At 48.6% G+C, this 27,964-nt stretch overlaps 1 protein-coding gene across 2 annotated transcripts in view; it reads left to right on the forward strand.

The window, feature by feature from the left end:
• Positions 1–27,964, forward strand: part of wdfy4 (WDFY family member 4) — a 351,018-nt gene that overhangs the window by 243,800 nt on the left and 79,254 nt on the right. Inside the window, exons 37-40 of one of the 2 annotated variants that reach the window (XM_085970368.1) lie at positions 15,689–15,736; positions 15,894–15,933; positions 17,860–17,979; positions 21,264–21,378. In XM_085970368.1, the coding sequence (XP_085826494.1) occupies positions 15,689–15,736; positions 15,894–15,933; positions 17,860–17,979; positions 21,264–21,378 (323 nt within the window). The remainder of the gene's footprint in view (positions 1–15,688; positions 15,737–15,893; positions 15,934–17,859; positions 17,980–21,263; positions 21,379–27,964) is intronic. The other variant, XM_085970369.1, reaches the window with a different exon arrangement.

Genomic DNA, 27,964 nt, shown 5'->3' on the forward strand with positions numbered 1-27,964 from the left:
CGGGTGGGTGGGGTGCTTGGGTTGACGTGCGCTCCTTGCGCTGCTTGCGCTTGGTTTCCGCTTGCTCCCGGCGAAGAGACTCGAGGTGTTCGGCGCCTTCCCGGATGCTTCTCCTCCACTTTGTGCGGTCTTGGGCCAGGGATTCCCAGGTATCGGTGGGGATGTTGCACTTTTTCAAGGAAGCTTTGAGGGTGTCCTTGAAGCGTTTCCTCTGCCCACCTGGGGCTCTCTTGCCGTGCCGGAGCTCCGAGTAGAGCGCTTGTTTTGGGAGTCTCGTATCGGGCATGCGGACGATGTGGCCCGTCCATCGGAGCTGATCGATCGTGGTCAAAGCTTCGATGCTGGGGATGTTGGCCTGAGTGAGAACACTGACATTGGTGCGCCTATCCTGCCAATGGATTTGCAGGATCTTTACCTCTTGCTGGAACAATCCTAAATCCAAACACTGAGATCTGTTAGCATCAGCAACTTGAGACACACGCAAATTAATTGGAACATGGAATCAAACTTGATACAGTGCATGGCACTTGAAGCTCCATGGTACACACCTCTGTGCCTCAGTTGGATGGCTTTCCTTCCTATTATTCCATCAGCATGCACCGTATCAACAAAGTAGATCAAGTGACATGTGGGGCAGGATTTTCGTTGTGCTGTGGAGTCGGGATTGGAGGTGTGTAGGGGGTTAAAATCCCGAAATCAGGGGTCCCGACCCCATCCCGCACCCAAACCCGCCTCCATGCCAGTTTCAAAGGAGGCGGGTACCCGCCCCGCACTGGGACCCGCCTCCCCGAGGCGGGAAGGGATTAGTGCCAATTAACTGTCTGTTAACAGGTAGTTAATAGGCAGTTTTTAGCCTAATCCCTATTTTGAAGGTTGAAGTGTGGGATTCCTGACGGTTCCAAACCACGCCAAGTTAGAGGAGGCGGACTGTCGGGTTGAAGGACTTGGAGGGGTCGAGATGTCGGTGTTCAGGTGAGTGATGTGTGCATGAGTGCAAAGGTAAGTGTGTTTGGTGTGTCTAAAGTGATTAAAGGCGTGTAAATTACCTTTTCTTACCTTTTCAGCCTTCCTTCCTTTAGGTCCCCGGAGTCCCTCATCTCACCGGCACAGAAAGCAGAATGGCTGCGAACTGTCAAAAGTGACAGCCTGCAGCTTTCTGTGCCGGAGAGATTTCTAACTGAGTCTGTGGAGAAGGACTCAGGTTAGAAGTAAGACTGTCAGTGTTTGACAGCTTCAAACAGCTGTCGAACGCTGATATTTCATCTGTCAAAACATCTTGACAGATGAAATTTCAGTCTGTGACGTCACCTGTTGCCGGGTGGCCCTTAATTGGCCTGCTGAGTCCGCTGGGCGGGCTCAACAAGGTCAATCAAGTTAACATCGCGTGGATTGGCCGCATGTCGATGGAGGCGGGACCACAACCCCGACTCCTGAGTTAAATTCCTGCCCATCGTGTTTGGTGAAATTATTTCGACCTGGTTGATTTTTTAAGAGGTCCTGGTGGTGAGATAATGGGGTATGATTTTCTCTTCTCAGGAGAGTGACTGGAAAGTGAGCATGAAGCACGCTTTACACTCCCATCATTAGTGAATGGAGGAACAAGATAGCCCAGTGAGATCGTAAGATGGTATGAAGGTGAAATTCCTCTTGACGGTAATTTTAGCTAGAAAAATGGGTTTGAGTACAAAATGGCATTGTTCATTTTGTACACACCCAAATTGTCCAACTAAAATTATTGACAGGAGGAATTTCAGTCCTTGTTGATTGTTAAATCAGGTAACACTGCTTAAATATTGCCGTCTTTCTTCTGTAACAGTTTCCCACAAACCATAGGTGTGTGTTCACAGTCACAGCTACAGTTTGATCTTGACACCCCTAATCCAGGCATTTTTTTGCCTTTGTATTCTGTTCAGGTGCTGAATGTGAATTTTGGACCACTTGTGCACCTGTGGCAATGTGGTTCAGTAAGTAAATGTCTTACAGCAGTGGAGGTGCTGCAGTTATTGTCCCTGGCAGGGGGCAAATATTAGCAGCTGATTGCATGGGTGCGGATGCCGGGCAAAGATCAAATGGCGATGCCTCTGGCAGCCGGCTAGCCATCCAGCGTACGAGAGCATGGGCCTTACACTAAACATCCGTAAGACCAAGGTCCTCTACCAACCTGCCCCCGCCACACAGTACTGCCCCCCCCGATTATCAAAATCCACGACGAGGCCTTGGACAACGTGGACCACTTTCCATACCTCGGGAGCCTACTGTCAACAAGGGCCGACGTCAATGACGGAGTCCAACACCGCCTTCAGTCACCTGAGAACAGATTTTTAGTGTGGAAGCAAGTCATCCTCGGTTCCGAGGGACTGCCTAAGAAGAAGAAGAGGAGAGGCCATCCAGCACTCACTCTTGAAGAAGGACTCTGGTGTTGATGGGTTGGGAGAGCTGCTGGAACCGAGTCAGAGCCTTCCAGAGAGGAAGGTCAAGGGGAGAAAATCAGGGAGCGGCAGGGGGTGGGGGGGGGGGGTGGTGGGGGGTGGTGGGGAAAGATTCCTCAACTGTTGAAAATGTCCATCATTTCGAGCACACATGGTCGCAACTACCAGTAACCCATGTACAGAATACAATGGAATTATAAAATCACCTGACTGCTAGCACACAAGCCATTAACAAATGCATACATTGGATCTAGGCCTTTGCGCCACATTTATGCCCTCAAGTGTATGCTTATTGGTCACACACATTTTTCCTTTTGCGCCCTGCTGTGCTGCAAGTGCTGAGTCACGGTGGGTCACATTCCATGGTGGCTGCTCATCGTTCTTCATGTGTGGATAGGGAGAGTGAGTTTCAGCAAGCTGCTGTTATTCAGCCATATGTGGGTTGGGGAGCAGGCCTCGAAGGCAATCTTGACCCTGTTCTCAATGGATATGGAGATCGGGCAGGAAAGTGGAGTTGAGGTCGTTGATCAGCCTTCTTCTCCTTCTTAGGCAATCCCTCGGAACCGAGGATGACTTGCTTCCACATTAAAAATGAGTTCTCAGGTGACTGATGAGTCCAATGTGGGACCTACAGTCTCTGCCACAGGTGGGGCAGATGGTGGTTGAAGGGGCGGGTGGGTGGGGTGCTTGGGTTGATGTGTGCTCCTTGCACTGCCTGTGCTTGGCTTCCGCTTGCTCCCGGCGAAGAGACTCGAGATGTTCGACGCCTTCCCGGATGCTTCTCCTTGGTCTTGGTCTTGGGCCAGGGATTCCCAGGTGTCAGTGGGGATGTTGCACTTTTTCAAGGATCTTATTCATGATCTTATTGAATGGCAGAGCAGGCTCGAGGGGCCGTGTGGCGGAGCAGGCTCGAGGGGCCGTATGGCGGAGCAGGCTCGAGGGGCCGTATGGCGGAGCAGGCTCGAGGGGCCGTATGGCGGAGCAGGCTCGAGGGGCCGGATGGCGGAGCAGGCTCGAGGGGCCGTGTGGCGGAGCAGGCTCGAGGGGCCGTATGGCGGAGCAGGCTCGAGGGGCCGTGTGGCGGAGCAGGCTCGAGGGGCCGTATGGCAGAGCAGGCTCGAGGGACCGTATGGCGGAGCGGGCTCGAGGGACCGTATGGCGGAGCGGGCTCGAGGGGCCGTATGGCAGAGCGGGCTTGAGGGGCCGTATGGCGGAGCAGGCTCGAGGGGCCGTATGGCAGAGCAGGCTCGAGGGGCCGTATGGCGGAGCAGGCTCGAGGGGCCGTATGGCGGAGCAGGCTCGAGGGGCCGTATGGCGGAGCAGGCTCGAGGGGCCGTATGGCCGACTCCTGCTCCTATTTCTTATGTTCTTATGACTCTAGCGGTGACAGTTGGACCCTTTGGTTTCCTTTGTACATTGTTATTAGCCTCTTGACATTATCTGTTGCCATTCAGTTGTCAAACTGATTGTTATGGTGTGCTTTATTCAGCATGCTTAGACAGAAATAATGTTGCTAGTCAAACAAAAGCACATTGAACTCCCATTTAATTCCTGAACAAGCGATGTGTGCCAGAAAACAGGGGACGTGCTTTAACTTGTACCTCAAAGTTATTTAGCGATAGCTTACTGTTCCTTACACAAACACGGTATTTGGCTAAAAGGGTGTTGTGCTTCACCCACTCATCCAGGGTGAGCTAAGAGCAAGAACAGTTTTGAATTTGCCTCATTAAGTTATTATATACACACAGCAGCAAAAACCTTAATTCTCGCTGCCTGGTATGTTTGCCAACTTTGCTTGGATGTACTCTTGGAGGTTTCATCACATGACCTCCCGCCTCCCAACCGCTCCGCCCGGTCAAACAGCTTTTTTCTCCCCCCTCTGCAATATTTTTACAACTAATTAGCAAAAGTGTTCAAAGAAAATTAACAAAAAACAACTTGATTGACACCTTTATAATCACTGTTTGGACCTCAGTTAGAGTATTGTGTCCAATTCTGGGCACCACATTTTAGGAAGAAATGTCAAGGCTTTGGAGAGGGTGCAGAGGAGATTTACCAGAATGGTACCAGGAGTGAGGGGATTCAGTTTTGTGGAGAAACTAGCGATGCTGGAATTGTTCTTAGAGCAGAGAAGGTTAAGGGGAGATTTATCAGAGGCGTTCAAAATCATGAGCGTTTGGATAGAGTAGACAGTGAGGAACTGTTTCCACTGGCAGGAGGGTCGGTAACAGAGGACACAGATTTAAGATAATTGGCAAAAACGCCGGGTGCGGGGGGGTGCACAGATGAGGAGAATTTTTTTTACTCAGTGAGTTGTTATGATTTGGAATGCATTGCCTGAATTTAATCTTGCATCTGTGTCCCATCATTCTAGACCCCTGCATCACTGGAAATAGTCTGTTTCTATCTACACCATCCCATTCGCTTCATAACTTTAAACACTCGATCAAATCACCCCTTAATTCCTTCTGTTCTGAAGAAAATAGTCCCACTTTTTCAATGAGGGGGTAAAACTGATTCATTGAACTTTTTAGAGCTGAATATGATATTAATTGGACATGAAATGTGTACAATTAGATTATTCTTCCGTTTCTCTCTATAAAAACATAACTGCACTGATCATAAAAGGTCACAGTATTGCATGTAAGCAGATATTTGATGGTTGCTTTTATTGAAAATGTTAGCAATTGCTAATCCACAGGGACATCTCTTCAAACCCTGGTTAAGAATGTATTTGCCAAGCAACAACCCTGTTCCGAACATCAAGTTCTTTTGACTGGAAGAGACAATGGGCTGGATTTTGTTTTCCTGGGTGGGGTGGGTGCGGGCGGTCACCGTGGCGGGTCGCGACCCTGTTCTTGCTTCCATTCTGCTGCAGAAATACATTTTGCGCTAATGGGGCCTATTAAGCCCACCCTGTGTGTTATCCGGCGCTATTAAACGGTGCGGGTCGGATGACTTCATCCAGATCGCGTTTTCAGCTGGGGTATTTAAAGGAGCCATGGCTACATTCTATTTGAAGGTCCATCTAGGAGTGTGCAGTCACTGCACTGGAACTTTTGATTGTTCCAAACACTTGGAGACATGACTGCACAGAGGCAGAGGGCTGCACCCAGGTTCTCCGGTGACTCCCTCCATATGCTTGTGGTTGGAGTCAGAGCACGCAGGGAGGTCCTCTTCCCTTCAAATGGGCAGAAGAGACCTCCCAAGGAGACAAAAGGAGCCTGGCTCCAAATTGTAGAGGAGGTGAACATCAGGGATGTGGTCAGGAGGACCTGGGTGCAGTGCCAGAAATGTTTCAATGATCTCATTAGATCAGGAAAGGTGAGTACAAAGCCACACTCAATTTCATCCTGCTTTTTCCCTCATCACATCCCCATCACTCTGCCTTCCCATCCCTGCTCCTGCACATCCTTACTCACACCAACATACCTTGCACATCCACCCATCCTTCTCTATCTACATTATCACATCCCCATCTGACTAGCCACCCCTCTCACTCATTCTCATCCTAATGCAATCATACCAACTAACAACACACAAGGAAGCCATTTGGCATTGCCACCCCATTCCATCATCATCTCCCTCGAAAGATGTAACCCATGCATTCCTTACACTCATTCCATCATTCTCGCTCAACCTTCTCTTCTTTCCCTCCTTCAGGAAAAGAGAGCACACAATAAGAGGGAGAGAACTGGAAGTGGCCCTCCATCATTTGCCACCCTCAGAACAGCAGAAGATGCTGCGTTAGAAGTATTGGGAGTTGCCGAGTAGCTGGAGGTGGGAGATGGAGAGAGGGGGACATCTCAGCAACCTGGTGACAGAACTACATATCATACAACTGCATAGCATACATCAGTCACTCATATGGGGACTGATGTCATCAGCCACTGAATGATCATCATATGTATAATGGTATTTGCACTCATTCTTCATATGACAGCACGGTGGCATAGTGGTTAGCACTGTTGCCTCACAGCGCCAGGGACCCGGGTTCGAATCCGGCCTCGGGCGACTGTCTGTGTGGAGTTTGCACATTCTCCCCGTGTTTGCGTGGGTTTACTCCGGGTGCTCCGGTTTCCTCCCACAGTCCAAAGATGTGCAGGTTAGGTTGATTGGCTATGATAAATTGACCCTTAGTGTTTAGGGGGATTAAATACGTGGGGTTACGGGGATAGGGTGGGATATGTGTTGGTGTAGGGGTTACGGGGATCGGGTGGGATATGTGTCGGTGCAGGCTCGATGGGCCGAAATGGCCTCTATCTGCACTGTGGGGTTTCTGTGATTCTGTGATTCTGTGACATATCAACTCATCTCTTTACTCTCCCACAGGTCCATCAAGAGCCCCCAGCTCCCCACTGTCCAGGAGGAAGAGGAAGATGACTCCTCAGAGGAGCCTCCATCCTCTGAGGGTGCACCGTCACCAGACATAAGCGCACCCAGCACCAGCGCAGATACGCACACCACGGTGGGTCCCACGCGAGATAGAGTAGTGTTGTCAGCTGGTATGTCACAAGTCACAAGTGAGCAAGAGCAGATGGTGGAGACAGGGACAGCAATGGAGACTCCTCGCTGGAGGGCGCAAGACGCTCCCAGCTCTGCTCAGCTGCATGCAATCACTGAGCCTCAGGAGCCATCCAGAAAGAGGGCGATCCTGGAGGTGTGCATCAGGAATTTGTCTTTGTTCATTGCCTTAGAACATACGAACAGGTGCAGGCGGCTCTGACAGGTTTTGCAACCACGATGTCTGCAAATGTTCAGAGAATGAAGGAGTCCATCTCCAACATGAGCACCACCATGTTGCAGGCGATGGCAACTGTAGGCTCTTCCATGGAAAAGATAGCCATCTGCATGGAGCAGCTAATGTGCCACATGCTATCTTTGGAGAATAGATGGCAGAGGCTCATAGACCTCCTCTCTAGGAGGGATGTCAGTGTAGACATGGGTCCGCATGGCCCCACTGATGTGCAGCAAGGTGCTCTCCAGCTCCTTGCGAGCAGGGAAGTGCAGGTGGCCCATGCGAGGGATGATGGTGAGAGGCGACATGGAAGTGTGGGCTCCTCTCAAAGCGCTTACACTTCTCCCCCGTTGCCACCCCCTCATTCAGAGCCCCAGATGCTTCCTCGGATCGCGATGGCCGAGTCTGCCCCGGCACAGTCGCAGGAGGAGCAGACTTTGGCGAGGTCATCACAGGCTCCAAAACCCAGAGCACGTCCGCCGAGAGTGTCTAAGCAGTCGCAGCAGGGAAGTGAGCAGCCTGCCTCTACCTCTGCTGAAGCCACAGGGGTTGCACTTCATAGAAGCACACATAAGAGAAAGATGACACACAAGTAGATTCACAAGGATAGCCACTTGGGTGTTTTATTTAATGTTAATGTCAAGTTTCCATTAATTTGATCTCAACCATAAAAATCTTTATTTTCACCACTTTCTAGTCTTGGACAAATTTGTCTGCACCTTTGGAAGTAGCTTAGTGAGGTGCAGTGAATGGTGAGACATAACGGTACCCCCAGCAATGGTGGTCAGTGTGAAAGGAATGGCTTGGTCATTGTAGGGATGGTTATGGTGTTGGTGTGGGGCGGTATCAACTTGGCGCAGCATGTGGCAGCCAGGGTGTACTGCATAAAGTTAAGTAAATCTGGCCATGATGAGGCCATTCCTGGCCTTCCGGGCAGCAAGGTGGTCGGGTGCTGGTGCCCTCTGTACCGCAGGTTCCTCCAGCTCCTGCTCCTCCTTGTCTTCCAGCTGATGCTCCTCCTCCTCCTCCTCCTCCTTTGAAGAGGCTGTGCACTCAGTGCCTTGCTCCTCATGCAGCGCTAATCCTCGCTGCTGCGCGATGTTGTGCAGGGCGCAGGAGAGCATGACGATTCTGGTGACCCTGGCTGGTGCATACTGAAGGGCTCCTCCAGATCTGTCAAGGCATCTGAAGTGCATTTTGAGCATGCCTATTGTCTGCTCTATGACACATCTGGTGGAAACGCGGCTTTCATTATATCTCTCCTGGGCCTCAAGGGTGCCATGAGCCATGCCTTCAGTGGATACCCCTTGTCTCCAAGCAGCCAGCTTGGAGGAGCGAAGAGCTGAGGGAGGGTGGATTGGCAAAGGACGAAAGAGTCATGGCAGCTGCCAGGGAATTTGGCGCACACATGCATGAGGATCTTCCTATGGTTTCAGACCAGCTGCATATTGAGGGAGTGAAGCCCTCGCGGTTGACAAAGACTCCTGGATTATGATGGGGTGCCCTAATGGCCACATGTGTGCAGTCGATGATGCCCTGCACCCATGGGAAGCCAGCCAGAGAGGCAAAGCCGAACGCCTGCTCAGTAATAATAGCTTCATCAGTGGCAAAGTTGATATAATTGGCTAACTTGTCAAAGAGGGCATCGGTGACCTGTGTGATGCATCTGTGGGCGGCCGACTGCAAGATGCCGCAAATGTCTGCTGCAGATCCCTGGAAGGTGCCTGAGACAAAGACGTTGAGGGCGGTGGTGACTTTGACAGCCACTGGTAAGGAGTGTCCACCTGCTCCTCTGGGCTGCAACTCTTCCTCCAGCAATGTGCAAATGTCTGCGATGACCGGGCGCGATAACCTGAGCCTCCTTTGGCACTGCTGCTCAGTCATGTTGAGGAAGCTCATTCTCTGCCTGTATACCCTGTGTTGAGGGTGTCGCAATGCAGCCCTGCGCTGATGCCCTCTGTCCTGTGCTGCATCAGGTGGTTGAGGAGAAGATTGGTGCTGTTGTTGTTAGTGCTGCTGGTGTGTCTGGTGCTGCTGGTGTTGGGGCTCATCGTGGTCAGATTCTGAGGACCAAGGTGAGACAGTATAAATGGCACCCATGCTGATGGAATAGATAGCAGGTCAAGTAGAGATGATGGAAGCTATCTGTCAATGGTGAGAGAAGTTCTACCAATGAGGTGACACTGGATGGCGACTTTACTGGAAACACTTGCAGCCTGCAGAAAGTTAAATCTGTGCTAGCAATGCAGTCAACAACAGCTTCTGCCTGAGGAAAATGATCAGCTGTGAGATGGGAGCTTTTATAGTACATTTCATGCTGAATGAAATCAGTATTTGTAGTGAAATGGTGTTCAGGAAATTGATGGGATTGAAGGCTGATAAATCCCCAGGGCCTGATAATCTACATCCTAGAGTACTTAAGGAAGTGGCCCTAGAAATAGTAGATGCATTGCTGGTCATCTTCCAAAATTGTATAGACTCTGGAACAGTTCCCATGGATTGGAGGGTAGCTAATGTAACCTCACTATTTAAAAAAGGTGGTACAGAAAAAATGGGGAATTATAGACCGGTAAGCCTGACATCGGTAGTGGGGAAAATGCCAGAGTCCATTACAAAAGATGTAATAGCAGAGCACTTGGAAAACAGTGACAGGATCGGACAAAGTCAACATGGATTTACAAAAGGTAAATCATGCTTGACTAATCTATAGGAATTTTTTGAGGATGTAACTGGTAGAATAGATAAGGGAGAACCAGTGGATGTGGTGTATTTGGACTTTCAGAAGGCTTTCGATAAGGTCCCGCATAAGTGATGCGCTATCAATTACTCATAAAAGACTGAGAGTTAGAAGAGTAACCAAAGGCTTTTATTAACAACAGAATGGAGGTCTGCCTCGAGTGGTCGACCGGTCCAGGATACAAGGGCTGGGGAGCAGTCACCTTTATACTAGGACCTGTGGGAGGAGTCAGCCGAGGCATGTCCAGGCATGTACACAGTGGAATACAAACAGGACAAACAGGAATACAAACAGTGGTTTACCACATTCACCCCTTGTTTAAAATTGAGTCCGGCGGGGTGAAGTGTATTAAAAGTTAGTGTATTGGAGTCTCTCCGGAGGTCTTGTCTGCCGCTGTGATCTGCGTGGCGACGGCAGGGGTAGTGAAGTTTCCGGCGTCGAGTCCAGCGTAGGCTGTGGCACAGGCGTGTCGACCTCGTAGATGTCGAGCGGGTCGCGGGGCCCAGGCCTGCCGTCTGCTGGGGCTGGATATCGGATCGTGGGGGGGGGTGGTAGTGGGTAGTGGGTTACTGCGGCCCCCGAGGGTGCAAGGTCTCTTATGGAGACTGTGTCCTCCCGCCCGTCCGGGTATGCGATGTAAGCATACTGGGGGTTGGCGTGGAGGAGGTCGACCCTCTCGACCAGGGGGTCCGTTTTATGGGTCCTCACGTGTCTTCTCAGTAGGACCGGCCCTGGGGACGTCAGCCATGGCGGTAGCGATGTCCCCGATGTGGACTTCCTTGGGAAGACAAACATTTTCTCATGAGGGGTGGCGTTAGTGGCAGTGCAGAGCAGTGACCGAATAGAGTGGAGCACATCGGGGAGCACATCCTGCCAGCGGGAGGTTGGAAGGCCCCTAGACTTTAAGGCTAGCAGGACGGCCTTCCAAACTGTCGCATTTTCTCTTTCCACCTGTCCGTTCCCCCGGGGGTTGTAACTGGTGGTCCTGCTTGTGGCAATACCCCTAGTTAGCAGGTACTGACGGAGTTCGTCGCTCATAAACGATGAGCCCCGGTCGCTATGGATATAGCTGGGGAAGCCGAACAGGGTGAAGAGGTTGTTCAGACATTTAATGACCGTGGCACTGGTCATGTCCGGGCAGGGGAAGGCGAACGGGAAACGGGAGTACTCATCAATAATATTGAGGAAGTACACATTGCGGTCGGAGGAGGGGAGAGGCCCTTTAAAATCGACGCTCAGGCGCTCGAAGGGGCGAGTGGCTTTTATCAGGTGGGCCCTGTCTGGTCTATAAAAGTGCGGTTTGCACTCAGCGCAGACTTGGCAGTTCCTGGTCATGGTCCTGACCTCAATAGAGTAAGGCAGGTTGCGGGCCTTGATGAAGTGGAAGAACCTGGTGACCCCCGGGTGGCAGAGGTCATTGTGGAGGGCCCGCAGTCTATCGATCTGCGCGCTGGCGCAGGTGCCACGCGATAGCGCATCCGGGAGTTCATTTAGCTTCCCGGGCCGGTACAAGATCTCGTAGTTGTAGGTGGAAAGTTCGATTCTCCACCTCAAGATCTTGTCATTTTTGATTTTGCCCCTCTGCTTGTTGTTAAACATAAAAGCAACTGAACGCTGGTCAGTGAGCAGGGTAAATCGTTTTCCGGCCAGGTAGTGCCTCCAATGACGCACAGCCTCCACAATCGCCTGGGCCTCCTTCTCAACAGCGGAGTGTCTGGTCTCCGGGCCTTGGAGGGTTCGTGAAAAGAAGGCCACGGGTCTCCCCGCCTGATTGAGGGTAGCGGCCAGGGCAAAGTCAGACGCGTCGCTTTCCACCTGGAAGGGGATGGATTCGTCCACTGCGTGCATGGTGGCTTTGGCAATGTCCTCCTTGATACGGTGGAAGGCTAAGCGGGCCTCTGCCGTCAAGGGAAAAGAGGTGGACTTGATCAGCGGACGGGCCTTGTCCGCATAGTAGGGGACCCACTGGGCGTAATAGGAGAAAAACCCTAGGCACCTCTTCAGGGCCTTGAGGCAGTGGGGCAGTGGAAGTTCCATAAGGGGACGCATCCGGTCGGGGTCGGGGCCGATGACTCCGTGTTCCACAACACAGCCAAGGATGGCGAGGCGGTTTGTGCGGAATATGCACTTCTCTTTGTTATATGTCAGGTTTAGGAGTTGGGCGGTGCGGAGGAATTTTTCGAGGTTTGCGTCATGGTCCTGCAAGTCACGGCCGCAGATGGTCACATTGTCCAGATATGGGAAAGTGGCCTGCAACGCATTTTGATCTACCATCCGGTCCATCTCCCTTTGGAAGACGGAGACCCCGTTGGTGACGCCAAAGGGAACCCTAAGGAAGTGATAGAGGCGGCCGTTTGCCTCAAAGGCAGTGTACTGGCGGTCCTCAGGGCGGATGGGGAGCTGGTGGTACGCTGATTTCAGGTCAATGGTCGAGAAGACGCGGTACTGCGCGATCTGGTTGACCATATCAGCTATACGGGGGAGTGGGTAGGCGTCCAGCAGGGTGTAGCGATTTATTGTCTGGCTGTAGTCGATGACCAGGCGCTGCTTCTCGCCGGTCTTAACGACCACAACCTGGGCTCGCCAGGGGCTGGTGCTGCCCTCAATAATCCCTTCTTTCAGGAGCCGCTCCACTTCGGTTTTAATGAAAACCCTGTCCCCGGCACTGTATCGCCTGCTCTTTGTGGCGATGGGCTTACAGTCGGGGGTGAGGTTAGCAAACAGTTGGGGGGGGGTGACTCTGAGTGTGGAGAGGTTGCACCTGGTGCGCGGCGGGCAGTTTGGAAGCTGCTGGCTGTGGACTGTGAGTGGGGGTAGGGGTCCACCGTACGCCATCGTAACACTTTTAAGGTGGCACTGAAAATCTAACCCCAGCAGGACGGCAGCGCAGAGGTCAGGCAGGACCAGAAGTTTAAAATGATCGTACACGGTCCCGTCTACTACGAGTGTCACCACGCAGTAGCCGCCGATGTCCGCCGACTGGGACTCGGAGGCCATAGAAATCCGCTGTTGCGCAGGCAGGACTGGGAGAGAGCAACGCCGCACCGTGTCGGGGTGGATGAAGCTCTCCGTGCTCCCAGAGTCAAAAAGGCAGATTGTATCGTGACCATTTACCTTAATGTCCATTGTGGAACTGGCCAGTTGGTGCGGTCTCGCTTGGTCCAGTGTAACGGATGCCAGCGTAGGGGTCGGCGTGTCGCTGCGGGTATCAGATGAGGCGGTGTCGGGGGCCTGCTGCGTCCCGGCTGTCGTCCAAGATGGCGGCGTCCATGATCCCCATGTGGCTGGAGGCGTCCAAAATGGCTGCTGTACCGGTGATTCGCACATGGCCGGGGAGGTCCAAGATGGCGGCCCGCATGGCCCACACGCGGCGCTGCTGGGGTTCGGGGTGGCTTTGGCCCTGCAGACGCTAGTGTAGTGTCCCTTCTTCCCGCAGCCCGAGCAGATCGCGTTTTTCGCCGGGCAGCGCGCTCTGGGGTGTTTTGCCTGGCCACAGAAGTAGCATTTCTGGCCTTGGGGCACTGCTGTCTGGCCTTGGGACACTGCTGCGGTAGTTGGGCCGTTGTTGGGGTGTGGCTGGGGTGGCACGGCGCTATGAGGTGGTCCTACCGTGTCCCAGGCTGTCATTCCCCGCGGCGTCCACGGTGCAGAGGAGTAGGCATCCATGCCCTGGTAGGCTGCATCCAACGATAGTGCGAGTTCAGAGGCCTTGTTGAGGTCGAGGTTACTCTGCTCCAACAGTCGCTGTCGGGTGTAATTGGATCTGTGGCCCGCTACAAAAGCGTCCCGGATAAGTTCCTCTGTGTACACGGCGGCCTTTACATCCTTACAACCACAGGCCCGGCCAAGCACAGACAGTGCCTGAAGGTATTCCACGGTCGATTCCCCAGGTTGTTGTTTACGACTCCCCAGGAGGTGCCTGGCGTACACTTCGTTCACTGGGCGCGTGTACTGGTCCTTGAGGAGCTTGATAGCGTCCGCGTACGAGGTCGCGTCTTGGATGACCGAGTACACTCGGTGGTTCACTTTGGAGGTCAGGACATCCAATTTGTCCTCGTCCGATTTGATTGCTTCGGAGGCGGTCAGGAATTTTTCGAAACACTTAAGCCAGTGAGTAAACTTGGTGGATGAGTCCGCCTCCCGATGATCTAAGTCCAGGCATGCTGGTGTGAGGATCTTCTCCATTATAAAAATGTTGTTAATAAAATTGATGCGCTATCAATTACTCATAAAAGACTGAGAGTTAGAAGAGTAACCAAAGGCTTTTATTAACAACAGAATGGAGGTCTGCCTCGAGTGGTCGACCGGTCCAGGATACAAGGGCTGGGGAGCAGTCACCTTTATACTAGGACCTGTGGGAGGAGTCAGCCGAGGCATGTCCAGGCATGTACACAGTGGAATACAAACAGGACAAACAGGAATACAAACAGTGGTTTACCACAATAAGAGACTAGTGTGCAAAGTTAAAGCACATGGGATTGGGGGCAAGGTACCGACTTGGATAGAAAACTGGTTGGCAGACAGGAAGCAAAAAGTTGGAATAAATGGGTCTTTTTCCGAGTGGAAGGCAGTGACTAGTGGGGTACCGCAGGGATCGTTGCTAGGACCCCAGTTATTCACAATATATATTAATGATCTAGACGAGGGAACTAGATGTAATATCTCCAAGTTTGTAGACAACGCAAAGCTGGGTGGGCGTGTGTGCTGCGAGGAGGATGCAGAGAAACTCCAGTACTATTTAGACATGTTGGGCGATTGGGCAGATGCATGGCAGATGCAGTATAATGTGGATAAATGCGAGGTTATCCACTTTGGTGGCAAAAACAGGAAGGCAGATTATTGTCTGAACGGCAAGAGATTGGGAAAAGGGGAAGTGCAACGAGACCTGGGTGTCCTTGTGCACCAGTCGCTGAAGGTAAGCATGCAGGTGCAGCAGGCGGTTAAGAAGGCAAATGGTATATTGGCCTTCATAGCGAGAGGATTCAAGTGGAGGAGCAAGGATGCCTTGCTGCAGTTGTACAGGGCCTTGGTGAGACCACACCTTGAGTATTGTGTGCAGTTTTGGTCGCCTTATCTGAGGAAGGATGTTCTTGCCATGGAGGGAGTGCAGCGAAGATTCACCAGACTGATACCTGGGATGGCAGGAATGACGTATGAAGAGAGATTGGGTCGATTAGACTTATATTCGCTAGAGTTTAGAAGAATGAAAAGGGATCTCATTGAAACTTATAAAATTCTAACAGGACTAGACAGACTAGATGCAGGAAGACTATTCCCGATGGCGGGGGAGTCCAGAACCAGGGGTCACAGTCTAAGGATAAGGGGTAAGCCATTTAGGACTGAGATGAGGAGGAATTTCTTCACCCAGAGAGTGGTGAACCTATGGAATTCTCTACCACAGAAGACAGATGAGGCCAATTCATTAAATATATTCAAGAAGGAATTAGATATATTTCTTAAGGCTAAAGGGGATCAAGGGATATGGGGAGAAAGCAGGGACAGGTATTGAATTTGGATGATCAGCCATGATCGCATTGAATGGCGGAGCAGGCTCGAGGGACCGAATGGCCGACTCCTGCTCCTATCTTCTATGTTTCTATTTAACAATTGCAGTCGGCACCGTTCTAACTGGAATTTTTCTTGTGCTAGTAGAATATTTGTTTTCACGTTACTGCAGTGGCACTAACTAAAATAAACAGGTTCAAGCCCCCAATGAGGCGAACGTGGTACAATGTTTAGTATTTGTAAGAGAACAGCACTGACTATAACTTTTACCCTCTGTAGAGCCTTGACTGTGTGTATTCCCTCACTACCAAGCTGGTACAATATAGAGTAAGTTCAAGTATGGAATTACACAAACCAAATATCCTACTTTGCTGTTCAAGTGCTGATATTAATCCCATTGCATTCCTTGAAAACCTAGCAGAGAGCTGTGTGTAAATGTGATTTGTTAATTAAAACCCTCCCATTTATTTTTTCCCTTACACAGAAGAACATTAGGAGAGAAAGGAGTTACACAGAAATGGCAGGTAAGATCACCTTTCCTCACCGTTCATTGTCGGGCTGGGCGGTGAGACTGCTGCCTGATTTTCCTTTGGGTTTTTACCTGCTCGGAGAATAATCCATTCCATTCAATGCCCATGTTCCTGATCGTGGGTTATACCAATGTGAGTAAAATAGGTGGATTGGCTGAATCAAGGGCTTCGACCTAATTTTCTGTTTTGTGCAGGGGGTACGGTAGCATTGTGGTAATGTCACTGGACTAGTAATCCAGCAGCCTGGACTAATGATCCAGAGACGTGAGTTCATAATCCCACCATGGCAGCTAGGGAATTAAAATTCATAACTAATTAAATCTAGAATAAAAAGCTAGTATCAGTAATGGTGACCATGAAACTACCGGATTGTTGTAAAAACTCATCTGGTTCACTAATGTCCTTTAGAGAAGGAAATCTGCCGTCCTTACCCGGTCTGGCCGATATGTGACTCCAGACCCACAGCAATGCGGTTGACTCTTAACAGCCCTCTGAAATGGCCTAGCAAGCTCTCAAGGGCAATTAGGGATGGGCAATAAATGCTGGCCATGCCAGCAACACCCATATCCCATGAACGATTTTTTTTAAAAGGCCCTTGCTTTTATCATGGTATTATTATTTCAAAGGATCTGTCTCCTCGTGCCGATAGCTAGATTCCTATCCTCAGTGGGCCAGTATTACAACTTTGTGTTTAAATAACATTTGTCGAGGGTTAATCTTTGCAGTTAAAAAGCACGAATGGTTCCTCAGTTTGACACTGGTAGTATTTTGAGGATAGTGTGAGCCAGTTGTACGGAGTTATACTGCCAACTCACAGTGTGCTCAAAGCCCTGAACACGCTGCGGGAGCTCTTCTTGCCCAGCCCAAATGCTGGTAGAATTTTTAATTTTAGTGAAGCGAGCACAATCCAGCAGAGTTGACGGAGTGCGTGTTCACTCTGGACCGATCCAAGACTGCCTCTTCCAGGTAACCTCACGTCAGACACCAAATTCTATACAGAAGTATAAAATTCTTAAGAAGGCTTGACAATGTAGATGCTGAGAGGCTATTTCCCCTGATTGGAGAGTTTAGAACTAGGGGTCAGTCTCAGGATAAGGGGTTGGCCATTTAGGACTGAGATGTGGAGAAATTTCTTCACTCAGAGGGTTGTGAATCTTTGGCATTCTCTACCCCAGAGGGCTGTGGATGCTGAATCTTTGTCTATATTCAAGGCTGAGATCGATAGATTGTTGGACACTAAGGGAATCAAGGGATATGGGGATCGGGTGGGAAAGTGGATTTGAGGTCGAAGATCAGCCACGATCTTATTGAATGTTGGAGCAGGCTTGAGGGGCCGAATGGCCTACTCCTGCTCCTATTTCAAATGCTCTTGTGTCTGGCTGCAGTTATACTGCACATTTTGCACTGCTGTAATGCAATGTTCCCTTTAAGCTACGTGACCGCGCCGCGCTCTGCAGCTCCCGCGCAGCCGGCTCACTGGCTTTTAAATAGGGAAAACCGCGCATGTGCAGTATTTTGAATGGGCCTTAAGGGGAAAAAAAAATTACAGGGAACGTTGCTGCAATGTAGTCCTGGTGTTGCAGCAATGCAATGTAAGTAGCATAACTGCTATGTTAGGCAAATATGCAGGGTCGATCTATTGTGTTTACACTCGTGGCATCCTAGTGCCTGACATTTAAAGCATAGCATATTACCGCTATCGAGAGAGTCAGAGGTATTGGTTATACTGTTATGCTCGCTGATCATTTTTGTACCATCAGTGTTAAAAACCCTAACCACAAATGCACTACAAAATACAGCTCAGAATGCTCTAAAAGTATTTGTTTTGCAGTTGCTTTCTATCTTGTAATAGGAAATTCAATAAGACATTAATCGCAATGCATTTTTGAAATGAACTTTTTTCCCCCCTCTGTGTGGCAGAAAGGAGAGATCAGCAACTTTGAGTACCTCATGCATCTGAACACTTTGGCTGGGCGGACTTATAACGATCTGATGCAGTATCCAGTGTTCCCCTGGATTCTTGCTGATTATGACTCTGAGGTAAGCGATAAAATCAGGGGAATTTATAATGGGAAACAAAGAAATGGCAGACCAACTAAATGCATACTTTGGTTCTGTCTTCACAAAGGAGGACACAAATAACCTCCCAGAGATGCCGGGGAACATAGGGTCTGATGAAAGGGTGGAACTGAAAGAAATCAGTATTTGTAGGGAAATGGTGTTAGGAAAATTGATGGGACTGAAGGCCGATAAATCCCCAGGGCCTGATGGTCTACATCCCAGGGTACTTAAGGAAGTGGCCCTAGAGATAGTAGATGCATTGCTGGTCATCTTCCAGAACTCGATAGACTCTGGAACGGTACCCATGGATTGGAGGGTAGCTAATGTTACCCCACTATTCAAAAAAGGTGGTAGAGAGAAAGCGGGGAATTATAGACTGGTAAGCCTGACATCGGTAGTGGGGAAAATGCTAGAGTCTATTATAAAAGATGTAATAGCAGAGCACTTGGAAAGCAGTGACAGGATCGGACAAAGTCAACATGGATTTACAAAAGGTAAATCATGCTTGACTAATCTATTGGAATTTTTTGAGGATGTAACTGGTAAAATAGATAAGGGAGAACCAGTGGATGTGGTGTATTTGGACTTTCAGAAGGCTTTCGATAAGGTCCCACATAAGAGATTAGCGTGCAAAATTAAGGCACATGGGATTGGGGGCAAGGTATTAACTTGGATAGAGAACTGGTTGGCGGACAGAAAGCAATGAGTTGGAATAAACGGGTCGTTTTCTGAGTGGCAGGCAGTGACTAGTGGGGTACCGCAAGGATCGGTCCTAGGACCCCAGCTGTTCACAATATATATTAATGATCTGGACGAGGGAATTGGATGTAATATCTCCAAATTTGCAGACGACACAAAGCTGGGTGGGAGGGTAAGCTGTGAGGAGGATGTCGTGAAACTCCAGTACGATTTGGACAGGTTGGGTGATTGGGCAGAAACATGGCAAATGCACTATAATGTGGATAAATGTGAGGTTATCCACTTTGGTGGCAAAAACAGGAAGGCAGATTATTATTTGAATGGCAATAGTAGATTGAGAGAAGGGGAAGTGCAAAGAGACCTGGGTGTTCTTGTGCACCAGTCACTGAAGGTAAGCATGCAGGTGCAGCAGGCGGTTAAGAAGGCAAATGGTATGTTGGCCTTCGTAGCAAGAGGGTTCGAGTACAGGAACAAGGATGTCTTGCTACAGTTGTACAGGGCCTTGGTGAGACCGCACCTTGAGTATTGTGTGCAGTTTTGGTCACCTTTCCTGAGGAAGGACGTTCTTGCCATGGAGGGAGTGCAGCGAAGATTCACCAGGCTGATACCTGGGATGGCAGGAATAACGTATGATGAGAGATTGTGTCGATTGGGCTTATACTCACTGGAGTTTGGAAGATTGAGAGGGGATCACATCGAAACCTATAAAATTCTGGCAGGTCTGGACAGACTAGATGCAGGAAGGATGTTTCTGATGGCCGGGGAGTCCAGAACCAGGGGTCATAGTCTAAGGATAAGGGGTAAGCCATTTAGGACTGAAATGAGGAGGAATTTCTTCACCCAGAGAGTGGTGAACCTGTGGAATTCTCTGCCACAGAGGGCGGTGGAGGCCAGTTCATTAAATATATTCAAGAAAGAGTTGGATATATTTCTTGAGGCTAAAGGGATCAAGGGATATGGGGAGAAGGCAGGGACAGGGTACTGAAATTGGATGATCAGCCATGATCTCATTGAATGGCGGAGCAGGCTCGAGGGGCCGAATGGCCTACTCCCGCTCCTATCTTCTATGAATCTATGAAAATAGCGCCATGCGAGAACTTGTATTTATTCGACACCCTCGCGCACTGCACTGCCCATGAGTTATCTTTTAATTGCAGACACTGTTGTTATGTAGGCAAACACAGCAGCCGACTTGGGCACAGCAAGATCCCACAAGCAGCTAATGGGATAAATGATCAGTTAATCTGCACTGGTTGAGGGAGGAATATGGGCCCGGACATCAGGGGAACTTCTGGGTGGACACACTAAGATGGGCCGAATGGCCGTCCTCATCCGTACCTATCTTGTGATGTGGTGAACAAATAAAAGAAAAGTCTTGCTGTGTTATGGGGTTTGGGTTTGTACCTTATTTTTTGAATTCAATGGTAAAATCCACACGGATCCATTTCTGCACCTTCGTATTCATGATCCTATGTCAGAACTGACGATAGAACTTTCTGATGAAAGGTCATCGGCCTGAAACGTTAACTCTGTTTCTCTCTCCACAGATGCTGCCTGACCTGCTGAGCATTTCCAGCATTTTCTGTTTGTATTTCAGATTTCCAGCATCCGCAGTATTTTGCTATGGATGTAATGGCCCGTATTTTCCGATGCCTACGGGTGTGTACGGGCTGTGTACACACCCGTAGGAACATCGGAAATGCTGGTTTTGAGCGTGCGAAGTGCGTGCGCTGAAAACCGACACTTCTGATCTGTCAAGAATCCTCTGGACAGATCGGACGCCTGCCCTGGAGAAGGGCCTCTGCGGGGGGAGAGTTCCGCTTTCTGCAGAACCTCCGCCCGCTGAAATCACTTAAAAATCTTACGCCTGGTAAAAGCAGGCCTTACGCCTAAGAGTTTAAAAAAGTTTTTAAAAAATCACTCATTTATAATTTAAAAATACTTTAATTTATTTTTAGCCCCGTAAAAAACTTTAATTATTTTTTTCAAAGAATTACATTTTAATTTAATGTAATTTTAACTAATTTTTAAAACATGATGGTTTTTAAAAAATGTATTTAATGTTTTGATATGTTTTTGGGGTGATCTCCATTCACACCTTTGACAGGTCTATCTGTCAGAAGTATGATTCCCTTCTCCTATTAGCTGGCCTGGCCCACGTGATCCCAGGGATGCTTGCGAACCGCATGCGCCCCTGGGATACCTGCGCCCTGCGCATTTCGACTGTGGAGAGGCCCAGCATCGGAAATGGCCACACCTCGGGAGCCCTCAGTTAAGATTTTTTCCCAATAGGAGACATCCGCACGCAGGAAGCCTATTATCGGAAATTACGGGCCAATATGTATTCTCTGTATAATACTGGAACCAACGTCAAACAGTTACCAGCTTTCTCGTGCATGTACAGTTCAGACCCTTTTCAGTGAAATATCACATAAACTGTTTACATAATACAAGTACTTCAATTAACCTCAAGTTGGCATATTTGGCATTAGCTCCCGAGAGTTGGAACAACAATGAATATTTATGCCATTTTTTTTACCGACCATGTTTGTTTTTGTTCCTAGGAGTTGGATCTGACGAATGCAAAGACATTCCGGGATCTCACGAAGCCCATGGGAGCACAAACAGAGGAAAGGAAGGATAAATTCATCAAGCGATATTTTGAAGTAGATAATGATGGTTAGTATTGTCACAGGAAACCGAGGAGAGAGGAGACTAAAAAGAATGAAAGATGAATATATTTGTTCAAAATGTGAAAAAGGATTCGATAGGGGTGGATACAGAGAAACTATTTCCTCTGGTGGGGAGACTCCAGAATGTGGGGACCTAATCTTAAAATTAGAGCTTGGCCATTCAGAAGCAAAATACTTTTCACACAAAGGGTAGTAGAAATCTGGAATTCTCTCCCTCAAAAGGCTGTGGATGTCTGGCCAATTGGAGCTTACAGGACTAAGTTAGAAAGAAAGAAAGACTTGCATTTATATACAGGAAACTTTGGTTTATCCGGAGGTTGTATGTCCGGAATACTCGATCTAACGGCAAAAATCAGGAGCCGTTTTCTGTAAGTTTTTTTTAGATCTCGTTCTTTTTTTTCCCCAGTCAGCCACTGCAAGGTCTGTAGCTAGAGCAACAGCTTCAGCGAGAGACACTTGCAGCTCCAGACGACTCTTTAGAAGCTGTTGCTAAGCAACAGTGTTTGTTGTCAGATACGGAGATGGAAACCCCCATATGCTTCAACATTAACTTTGTATGTCCGGCAGTTTTGATAGATCGGCAACACGCCGGTCCCGTCGGTGCCGGATATCACAAAGTTTCCTGTAGCGCCTTTCATGACCACCGGACATCCCAAAGCAGTTTACAGCCAATGTAGTACTTTGGAAGTGTAGTCACTGTTGTAATGTGGGAAACGCGGCAGCCAATTTGCGCACAGCAAGTTCCCACAAACAGCAATGTGATAATGACCAGATAATCTGTTTTTTTTTTGTTATGTTGGTTGAGGGATAACTATTGGCCAGGACACCGGGGATAACTCCCCTGCTCTTCTTCGAAATAGTGCCATGGGATTTTTTACGTTCACCTGAGAGGGCAGACGGGGCCTCGGTTTAACGTCTTATCCGAAAGGCGGCACCTCTGACAGTGCAGCACTCCCTCAGCACTGCACTGGAGTGTCAGCCTAGCTTTATGTGCTCTAGTCCCTGGAGTGGGATTTGAACCCACAACCTTAGATAGATTTTTGTTAGGTAAGGGTATCAAGGTGGATAAATAGAGTTGAGGTGCAGATCAGCCATGATCTGATTGACTGATGGAACAGGCTCGAGGGGTTGAATGGCCTCCTCTTGTTCCTAATGTTCCTGGAAATGACATCAGTAGAGTGCTGAGTAAAATAATAAAGTCCAACCCTAACTGTAGCTGCTTCTTTAGCAGTTCACACTGACCTCCTTGCTGGTATCTTGGTGTTTGACTTCTTTAGCACTCTGTGATTAATGTTCAGTTAATACCTCACTCCTCACCCCACACACCTTTGTTTCGGTTCCCCACCACTGCTTCAGACTCTTCTCCCTCCCTTGATTGGAAAGTCTGGACAGCTTGAGTCTCAAACTCCTCTGTAACCTCCAGCACAGACAGCCCTCGAGGTGAGCTTGGCAGTAGTCAAGATTCTGACCCAAACACATGTGTCACTGGGTTGGGTATCCAATAATTAAATCGGCTTGGCCCCTCAATGGGCAGATTGTTACAATAGTAAGGGTTAGAAATAATTCTGTTTTTGAACCAAATATCTAATACCCAGTGACGTAAGAAAACTACTAGGCACTTGGTCTAAGCATTAAACAAAGCTTTAATCAACTGTTTTACAACATGGAGGTCTAGTTATGTCCTTCACTCGTTCCTGTTAAGAATGTCCTGTGCAAGCTGGGCCCCTGCCCGAGTATTTATACTCTCCCTGGACAGCGCCACCCATAGGCCACTCAGTATTATTTCATAAGTCTTTCTTTCATGAATGACTGATTCATGTCACCCAGTGTCACTCATCAAAGTCGTAGCTGATTCATCCCTTCGCCAGCCCAGTGGTGATGATGTTGCGCTCCTTATTGTGGCTTTGATTGACCAGCTAACTCAACATAGATCATGAGTTGAACCTAGGATTATCCTGGTCTGTACAGCTCTGTACCTGGTCTGTACAGCTCTGTACCACACTGGACTTTCCAGTTACCCTCTGTCAGCCATTACAATTCATCACTACAAGTAACAAACAGGTGAAATCTTCCCCTCTTATTTTACCCAAATTGGTATTGCTGGTATTTCAGAAGGAAACCTGTTGTCGTTGTTCTGTGTTTTGCGATGTGAGCCAGGATAGATTGCAAAACAAGAAAGAGAAACAGATAATGCCGAAAACACTCAGCAGGTCAGGTAGCATCTGTGGAGAAAGGTAGGGTTAAGATTTCAGGTCAGTGACCTTTCATCAGAAACAGGAGATGTTTCTCTACCACCTGCTAGCAGATGTTTCTCCGCGACCTCTACCATCTAGAAGAGCAAGAGCAGCAGGCGCATGGGGACATCATCACCTCCAAGTTCCCCTCAAAGTCACACACCATCCTGACTTGGAAATATATCGCCGTTCCTTCGCCATCACTGAGTCAAAATCCTGGAACTCCCTCCCTAACAGCACTGTGGGAGTACCTTCACCACACGGACTGCAGCGGTTCAAGAAGGTGGCTCACCACCACCTTCTCAAGGGGAATTAGGGATGGGCAATAAATGCTGGCCTTGCCAGCGACGCCTACATCCCAAGAATAAATTTAGAATATGTTACAGATGAACAGTTTATACTGAGGAACAGCCAGGGAGGAGGGGGCGGGGAGAATAAGAAGAATGGTCCGTGATCAGGTGGAGGACAGGAGATGAAAGAAGTGTAGTTATATGACAATAGGAGGCAATAATGAGATAAATTAGAGAAACAAAGTTGCATCCGAGACTCAGATGATGTGTGAATGGTTACAGCAGAATAGCAGAGGGGAAGGGAAGCGTGGAACATCTGGCAAAGTGGAGGAGGCTTCCGTGGCCTAGGATATGGTGGAGGTAAAAGACCATCCCACCGGCTGTCTACCAATAGGGGATCGCTATCCCAAACACCAGCCCACAACCCCATTCCCTGGCTCTGCTCCTCATTATAAGCTGTTCACCTGTAACATCTGGTTCTGACGAAAAACCACTGGCCTGAAACGTTAACCTTACCATTCTCTCGCCACAGACGCTGAGCGTTCCCAGCATTTCCTGTTCTTACTTCAGATTGCCAGTATTTTGCTCTTTGTTTTACAGAAAGCACGTACCTATATTTATATAGCGCCTTTCACAGCCTCAGGAAGTTGCGAAGCAGTTCACAAAGTACTGTTGAAGTGGAGTCACTCTTGTAATGTAGGCAAACATAACAGCCAACTTGCACACAGCGAGGTCCCACGAACAGCCATGAGACGAGCGGCCAGATAGTTTGTTTTAGTGACGATGTTTGAGGGCGAAGTGTTGGGCAGGACATCGGGAGAACTCCTCTGCTGAAATGGGATCTTTCAGGCTTACCTGTGAGGGCAGACCGGGCCTTGGTTTAAGGTCTCATCTGAAAAACCCCAATTAATGGCCAGCCCAATTTGGAACTTCTCCTTTTAAAAAAAATGGTGGCATCTATTCTTAGATATCCTTCTACACGGGTGTGTCCATTTTCTATATGCCATTAAAGGCATCATAGTTGGCTATAATAAGTAGTTATATTTTAGGGACTGAAACCTCAGTGACATAACGTTTTATTTAACCTTGTGGTGGTGATGTACATGAGGTTGGGGACGTTTAGCTTCTTAGAGTACCAGTGAAGTATCAACTCTGTTCTACCCTGCCCCCTCCCTTTTTATTCCCATTTTGCAGTACGGTGTTTGCGAGTTGAGAGTAATATATTCTCACTGATGAGTTATTTACTTCCTGAGCGCATTAAGCCCTTCCAGGTTAACAGAGCTGAGTAAATCAGCTTTTTGTTTGAATGCTCAAGGTTTATGTTAAAACTTTTAATGATGTACAGGTGACCTTTGGTTATTATCTGGACGCCTATTATCCACAATCTCATGAATGGTTCCAAAAGACAGGGCTGTCAGAATTTCACTCGGGGGGGGTGGGGACTGAGGGGAGCTGCGGCTGCCAGGATGTATTAAAAGAAATATCTTCAGTTTAAAACAGAAAAGAGTACAGGAAATCCATTGAATGGAGATTTGGGGACAGTCAATTATCCAATAGTTGCCATTATCCATGCGGGAGCAGTAGAGTGAGATCTCCTTCGATACAGCAAATAGCAAAGGTTCCACTGTGAATGACTTTAATGGAACTCCTGAGGGTAAATTTGACAAGAACCCGCACCGCAAGTAGTGGCTCAGCAGGTATTGGAAAATCGTGAGCATGCAGCCACGATTTCCTGATATGTATTGGCTGGAATTCCCACTAGCAATGCTACTTTATGGCTTGTAACATTCATTATGTGTTTTTTTTGAAAGTACTATAAGAAAGCCTTGCATTTATACAGCACCTTTCACAACCTCAGGATGTCCCATAAGAACATAAGAAATAGGAGCAGGAGTAGGCCATTCGGCCCCTCGAGCCTGCTCCACCATTCAATAAGATCATGGCTGATCTTCTACCTCATCTCCACTTTCCTGAACCATCCCCATATCCCTTGATTCCCTTAATATCCAAAAACCTATCGATCACTTTCTTAATATATACTCAACAACTGAGTCTCCACAGCCCTCTGGGGTAGAGAATTCCAAAGATTCACCACCCTCTGAGTGAAGAAATTTCTCCCCATCTCAGTCCAAAATGGCCGACCCCTTATTCTGAGACTGTGACCCCTGGTTCTAGACTCCTCAGCCAGGGGAAACATCCTCCCTGCGTCTACCCTGTCAAGCCCTGTAAGAATTTTGTATGTTTCAATGAGATCGCCTCTCATTCTTCTAAACTCTAGAGAATATAGGCCTAGTCTACTCAATCTCTCCTCATAGGACAATCCCCCCATCTCTATCAGAATCAGTCTGGTGAACCTTCGTTGCACCCCCTCTATAGCAAGTATATCCTTCCTTAGGTAAGGAGATCAAAACTGTACACAATGCTCCAGGTGTGGTCTCACCAGGGCCCTATATAATCACAGTGCTTTACTGCCAATTAAGTACTTTTTGAAGTGTAGCCACTATTGTAATGTAGGAAACGCGGCAGCCAATTTGCGCACAGCAAGCTCCCACAAACAGCAATGTGATAATGACCAGATAATCTGTTTTTAGTGATGTTGATTAAGGGATAAATGTTGGCCAGGACACCAGGGAGAACTCCCCTGCTCTTCTTCGAATTATTGCCATGGGGATCTTTTACGTCCCCCTGAGGGGGCAGACGGGGCCTCGGTTTAACGTCTCATCCGTAAGACGGCACCTCCGTCAGTGCAGCACTCCCTCAGCACTGCACTGGGAGTGTCAGCCTAGATTTCTCGCTCATATCTCTGGAGTGGGACCTGAACCCACAACCTCCTGACCCCTGAGGCGAGAGTGGTACCCACTGAGGCATGGCTGACACCAAGGTGCTTTCGATTGTGAGAGAACTTTGTAAATAGTCCCAGCGCACAATAATCTCTGGTAACACCGCCCGCTGTTCATAACCTCACGGAGTCACCTTCTTTAATCTTTCCATGTGTTTTAAATATTTCAGATGAAGGGAAGCAGAAGGTGGCTTTACCAGGGGCATACCGAGAATAATAACCTTACAACGCAATGACATAAATTTAATTGGTTGGAACTTATTCCTGCACACCCTCCTTGGGCGTTCAAAGTTTCAGCTGAATTAAATTACAGAACAGTCGCAGTGAAATTGCGGAATGCGCTTGCTGTTGTGCTTTTGGTTGTAATCTATAATCTAGGCATTAGTGAAGACTGCTTGCGCTGTAAGCTTATTCTTTAAACTGTTTTTCTCTTATTTCTGATGTGGTAAATTTATCTTCTGGTTTTGGTGAACAATGAGAAACAAACAATAAGGCTCCCAAACATACCCTTAATATTTGTTAGCTTACAATACACAAGATTAGGGCCTAGAGAACATGGTATCTAAATGCCGTAATGGTGACTCGTGTTTTGTCATGGATGAACATGTTAATCTTTTGGTATCCCTACAATTTATTGAACTTTGAGTTGATTCCAGGCCACGCGCTCACTGTCCTGTTCGAACCCCTGTCTGATAGACAGTTTCAGCCTCCTTGCAGCCCATTACAGTGTCAACCATGGCTCAGTGGGTAGCACGCTTGCCTCAGAGTCAGAACGTTGTGGGTTCTAAGTCCCACTCCAGAGACTTGAGCACAAAAAGCTAGGCTGACACTCCAGTGCAGTGTTGAGGGAGCGCAGCACTGTCGGAGGCGGCGTCGTTCGGATGCGACGTTAAACCGAGGCCCCGTCTGCTCTCTCAGGTGGACGTAAAAGATCCCGTGGCACTATTTTGAAGAAGAGCAGGGGAGTTATCCCTGGTGTCCTGGCCAATATTTATCCCTCAATCAACATCACAAAAAAACAGATTATCTGGTCATTATCACATTGCTGTTCGTAGGAGCTTGCTGTGCGCAAATTGGCTGCCACATTTCCTACATTACAACAGTGACAACACTTCAAAAAGTACTTCATTGGCTGTAAAGAGCTTTGGGACATCCAGAGGTCATGAAAGGCGCTATAGAAATGCAAGTCTTTCTTGTCTTTCTATCCTC

The sequence above is a fragment of the Somniosus microcephalus genome, chromosome 29 (assembly GCF_052327205.1).
Source record: "Somniosus microcephalus isolate GS21.2 chromosome 29, FLI_Smic_1.0, whole genome shotgun sequence".
NCBI lineage: Eukaryota > Metazoa > Chordata > Chondrichthyes > Squaliformes > Somniosidae > Somniosus > Somniosus microcephalus.